Source organism: Hordeum vulgare, chromosome 2H (genome assembly GCF_904849725.1).
Source record: "Hordeum vulgare subsp. vulgare chromosome 2H, MorexV3_pseudomolecules_assembly, whole genome shotgun sequence".
Classification (NCBI taxonomy): Eukaryota; Viridiplantae; Streptophyta; class Magnoliopsida; order Poales; family Poaceae; genus Hordeum; species Hordeum vulgare.
Window position 1 is genome coordinate 6,372,605 of NC_058519.1, and position 5,786 is coordinate 6,378,390.

The 5,786-nt window shown below is 40.4% G+C and overlaps 1 protein-coding gene across 1 annotated transcript; it reads left to right on the top strand.

The window, feature by feature from the left end:
- Positions 1-907: 907 nt before the first annotated feature.
- On the top strand, positions 908-5,435 carry LOC123429098 (indole-2-monooxygenase-like). The gene is made up of 3 exons (XM_045113164.1): positions 908-1,486; positions 4,082-4,510; positions 4,602-5,435. Exons 1-3 carry the CDS (start codon positions 962-964, stop codon positions 5,223-5,225), a joined length of 1,578 nt encoding a protein of 525 aa, XP_044969099.1. The 5' UTR covers positions 908-961; the 3' UTR covers positions 5,226-5,435.
- Positions 5,436-5,786: the final 351 nt, after the last annotated feature.

Here is a 5,786-nt window from a genome sequence, read left to right on the forward strand (position 1 = left end):
ATGCTTTTTTAGTGTCACAAGCAATAGAATATGAGTTGTTTCTAAACTTCAATTTATTTCTGGGTGAACACTGTATTAAAGAAAATAGTGTTTGTTTTTCTTGTATCAAATTATTCCTGGTCGAGTGGATAGTTCAGTTAGTTTATGGAGTGGAGGATGTCGATCGAATCCCCTTGATGCTATCTTTTTATTCCTATTTCCCGCGAGCCACTATGTGCTGACATATGTGTTATTAAATAAAAGCTGAGGTTGTTTTACGATAAAAAGAATGCTTGGCTCACACATCGCCTCACCACTCTCGGCACTGACATGTAGGCCATATTCATGCTTATATCCATGTGAGCTCGATGTATGTCTGGATATGGAAAAAATGACCGTATATATCTGCACGAATATAGACAAGTTACGTGACAGCAATGACATATTTTACAACTTTTGGCACTAAATTGAAAATTCTATGCAAGTTATATGACTACCCGTGATATTACCTCTATATGATATCTGACCTGTGCTGATCTACGCTTTATCTGTGAGATGGGATCGCTGGTGATTACTACCCCAAGTTTTGCCTGCGAATAGTACATGAATAACAACTTGTGCGTTGGCTATTGCGTGGAGAAAAAAGGTCCGTCGAGTCTAGCCATAATGTTGGCCCTGTCCGTTTCAACCCTGACCTTGGAAGGTGCGTTGGCTATTGCCCATAATGTTGGTATTTTTCACATTTTCTCTTAGGGGGTAGCTATCAGTCAAAGACTGCATTGTCTGTTTCTTAGGAACGAAAGCTACGTTGCGCCTACCTAATTGCTCCAAGTTCAGTGCACCACAGAGCCTAATTTTGTCGGTTTTACTCTGCTGCTAGCTTATAAGAAGCCGCTCGAGCTTGTAATGATAAACTAAGCTGGTTCAGAAGAACCATTTCTGGCAGAGCTCCACACAGCGCTGGGCTAGACACTAATTTGCCATGGCAGATCTCGTCATGCTAGAATTGCTTCCACGGACATGGTTTCTGTTCCTCTTCCCCCTCTTCCTCTTCCTCTTCCTCTTGTTTGTGCATTATTATTGGTTCACTGTGAATAGGAAGACAGGAAAAAGGCAGCAGCAAGAAAGCCACCTCCTGCCTTCTCCACCTTCTCCACCGGCATTGCCCATCATCGGGCACCTACACCTCGTCGGCTCCCTCCCGCACGTCTCCCTCCGCGCCCTCGCTGCAAGGCATGGCCGCGACGGCCTCTTGCTCCTCCGTCTGGGCGCTGTGCGGACGCTAATCGTGTCGTCGCCGCGTGCCGCGGAGGCGGTGCTGCGCACGCACGACCACGTCTTTGCATCACGGCCCCGCTCCATGGTCCCCGACATCATCTTGTACGGCTCATCCGAAGTCGCCTTTGCGCCATATGGCGAGCACTGGCGGCAGGCAAAGAAGCTCCTCACGAACCACGTGTTGAGTGTTAAAATGGTGCAGTCTCTCCGCAGCGTCATCATGGAAGAGGTTATTTTTAATGTTTTTTTTTCAGTTTTTGTTTGATTTTTTATTGTGAATGTGGTTAGGTCTAGGTCGACCAAGACTTAATCAAGTCTAAATCAAGTGACATAACATGTAAGATTTTTTTTTGCATGGATCTAAACACAAGATTGTCGTAAGGAATTGCGGGGCCAGGTTTGAAATACAATATGAAGCCTTGAAATTGGAAAGTGCTCATAAGCGTTCTTCTATTTATTTATTTATTTTATGGGTGAAAAAATGTTACGGATTGCAAAAACATTTTATTCAAACCAGGAGATAGGTATGGCAAGGCACCGAGTGCGGACGTAAAATATACCATCATATTTAATTTGTAAGAAAATAAATCTTAGACAAATCAATTTATGATTGGATGGTTAGAAGGATAGTGATATTCTCATCCCATCGGGCTTCAAGTCCTAGACTTGTCATTGATGCTTGCACTTATCTGTATTTATTTTAGACTTTTAGGAGATGCTCGAGCCGGCCCAGTATCTTGGAGTTGCTCATAGTGAGCGTATATAAATGTTCATGATTATTTAGGTTTTTACTGTTTTAAATATAGGACCTTAGAAAATGAAGGTTGTACTTCATTACAAAAATCCAAACCAACTGAGTCCAGTTAGCAGTGGCCCTTTGCCGGTCTTCTTGGAGTTGGTCTACGCTTAGAGTGAGGAGCTCCTATGCAGCGCTGCAGGCACCTTTTAATGATCCGCCGCCTGCAGCTCCGCTAGCTGTGCCGGTTCATTGGAGTGCTGTCCAGTTTATTTTTATTTTCTAAATTGTTTTGGTACGAAAAAATATATAATTAAAAAGGTTTAAAAATTTAAAGAAAAAAGGTCCATCCATTTGAAAAAAAGTTCACATCTTTTAAAAAGTTTCACCAATTTTGAAAAAAGTTCATCAATTTGAAAAAAGTTCATTGAAAATGAAAAAAGTTCATCTAATTTAGGCAATGTTCATTAAAGTTTTAAAAAGTGAAATAAATATGAAAGAAATTCAAAAAATTCAAAACAAAATCATGTATTTTAAAAAAAAGTTCATTGAACCGAAAAAAAAGTTCATAAATCTCAAAAAGTCCATCCATTTTCAAAAAGATGTTTATCAAATTTCAAAAAAGTTCATCGATATTCAAAATAGTTCATAAATCTGAAAATTAATTATTTGAATTTTTTTTAAAAAAATCATTGATATCTAAATAAGTTTATGGAATTTTCAAAAAAAATGTTACCAGTGCCTAGATGGGCAGGCCCAGTTCGAACGCGACAGCCGCCAGTTAAAAAAAATACACGTTAATTGGCGCGTGTGGCACCAAATAGGAAATGCCCTTACAGTGTTATCCTTTACAAGCGTCTGATCACAAAGGATCCAGTATGGCTATTCGTGCAAAGAAAAAAAAAGGCATTTGTACCCTCCCAGACCACGCCCTACATCCTTTCCCTTTGCCTACCCACACCGCCCTTCTTCTCGCAGGCCGCCTTAGCCTTTGCCTTTTTTTTGACGGTCGGGCTTGCCATGTTGCGGAGTTAATCTTGCAGGTGGTCAGGACTCCCACAAAGTCCAACGCATGTTTCCGTGAACCAATATGGGACAACATTGGATGGCCTTCACTATTTGGATATATCAATGTGAATGTTTTAAGGCATTTTGAAGCTCCACGTTTAAGATGCCCGCACTTAGAGACTGCTGGTGACCACAACTGTCACATTTTGAGGAGAAAGCGTGAGAGCTAGCGCATATTTCGAATTGGTACAACCATAGACAACCGGTTGGTTCAAGTAATAGAGAGAGGAAAGGTCATGGATTGCCAAATCCATTATATAGATATTAAGATATACATGGAGACCTCATCCTACTTAACACCGGCATCATTCTAGGAACGAGAGGTTAGGGCATAGAATATGGCATTCTAAATACAATGATTAATTGATGAATAAACAACATCCAATAATTAGGATATTCTACATTTCTTACATTTTTATTGGGATCCAGATATCTTTATTTTTAAATCAGTATGTTACCATTACATATGTGGAAATTCAATTCGGCTCTGGGAGCATATGCTCCTGCCATCAAAAATGTTTTTTTTGCAAATGTCAAATTTTTTCGAAAAAAATTAGATGTGTTCTTTGTTAGACCCAAATGCTACCTGCTGTTTTTACTGAAAATTCTAAGCATTTTGAGCTGTGCAGAAAAACAAATCAAACATCAAATGTCACGTACAAATGTTACACTTAATTTTGTTTTTTTCAACGACGAAGTATCGCTATCCTGTTTTGCATGAAAATTGTCAAGCAAGCTTGTTAGGATAAGATAAACATCCATACAAAAATCATTGTTTTTAAAATTTATTTACTATTTGTTTTGAATTTACTATTCATCAGGGAGCATATGCTCCCAAAACGGCCCTCCCGGCGTACCATTTTTAGTCAATGATTTCTTACCACCGGGGTTGTTCGCAATTTTCTTAACACAAACTTACTGCATGACACAGAATGTAGAAAATAGACCTACATTTTTACCTATCCTACATAATCCATAAATTTTACCAACTCTCATACTTCAAGATACATGTCATCATAGGTGAGCATGGTAATGGCCAAGATTAATGAGGCCACCATAGTAGGCGGTGTTATGGACATGAGCGAACTGCTGAAGTCATTCACATGTGACATTGCATGCCGCATCGTTTCGGGAGAATTCTTACTAAAAGAAGGACGAAGCAAGTTGTTCCAGGACCTCACTACGGAAACATCACATCTTCTCGGAGGGTTCAACATGGAGAAGTTCTACCCAACATTGGCTAGGGTAGGACTACTTAAGAGGAAAATTAGTGCAAAGGCTGAGAGAGTGAAGAATAGATGGGGTGATCTGTTGGACAAGGTGATCGATTATCATGATAGCAAGGACAAGTCAATATTTGATCGCACGGGTGGCAATTTCGTAGATATTCTATTATCTGTTCAAATGGAGTATGGTCTCACAAAAGAGGACATGAAAGCTCTCCTAACCGTAAGTAAATCTATTACCTTATAATTATATGTTGATTAAAAGTAAATAAATATGAAGATATTATAGTATCCTAATAAGTTTATGTCCCCAGGATGTATTTTTTGGCTCAACGGAGACGTCATCTAACACCCTCGAATTCACCTTGGCTGAGCTCGTGAGGAGCCCATGCTTGATTGGGAAGCTACAAGACGAGGTAAGGAGTATCGTACCGAGTGGACAAGAAGTTGTCACCGAAGCTGACATTAGCAAAATGACATACCTAAGAGCAGTCATAAAGGAGTCACTCCGACTTCATCCTGTCGCGCCTTTACTTGTTCCACACCTGGCTATGATTGACGGCAACATCGATGGGTACATGGTTCCAGCTGGGACACATGTCTTGATCAATGTATGGGCCATTGGTAGAGACTCTAGCTATTGGGAGGAAGCTGAAGAGTTCATACCTGAAAGATTTCTAGATGAAGGTAGTGCCGCGGGTGTCAATTTCAAGGGGAATGATTTCCAGTTCTTGCCGTTCGGGGCAGGACGCAGGATGTGTCCTGGTATAAACCTCGGAATCGCGACCGTTGAGCTTATGTTGGCAAACTTGATGTACCATTTCGACTGGGAGTTGCCGCTTGGGGTTGAGAGGAAAGATATCAATATGACAGAGTTATTTGGGCTAACCATGCGCCGGAAGGAGAAACTTATGTTAGTTCCGAAATCACACATGTAGTTGGATGGATAAATTCTTCAAACCTAAGTATTTTGTGATACCAGTATACTGTTGTGAAATAATTAAGGGAAAATCATGCAATTGGCGGAGCCAAGATTTGATCATAGGAGAGGCTAAGGAAATAATAACCAAAGAAGTATACCATATGTTGTACATTTTTGTTTGAATTACCGTGTAATTATCTACTTATGCAACAATATATTTTGTGAGCATACATATCAAACGAAATGACATCTTGGCTAGCTCCGTCTCCCCATACATGTAATGCATGTGGTTCGCGCGTTTGATAGTAGCGACGCGAGAGGTGTTGTTCTTATTAATGATGCCACCATTACACTTATTCCAAAGGGGCATGGGGTTGTGACATCAAGATTACCGCCCTATCAGCTTGGTGGGGAAAATTCTTTCGAAGTTGATGTCCATTCAAGAAACAACGCTGATCCCAAAACCGGTGCATGCAAATCAGATTGATTTCAATGTTGGGCATTCGACTGTGGATAATTTTGTCATCGTGCAGTAATCAATCTGTGCTCTCCATGGTTACAACTTTGTGTCCATAAT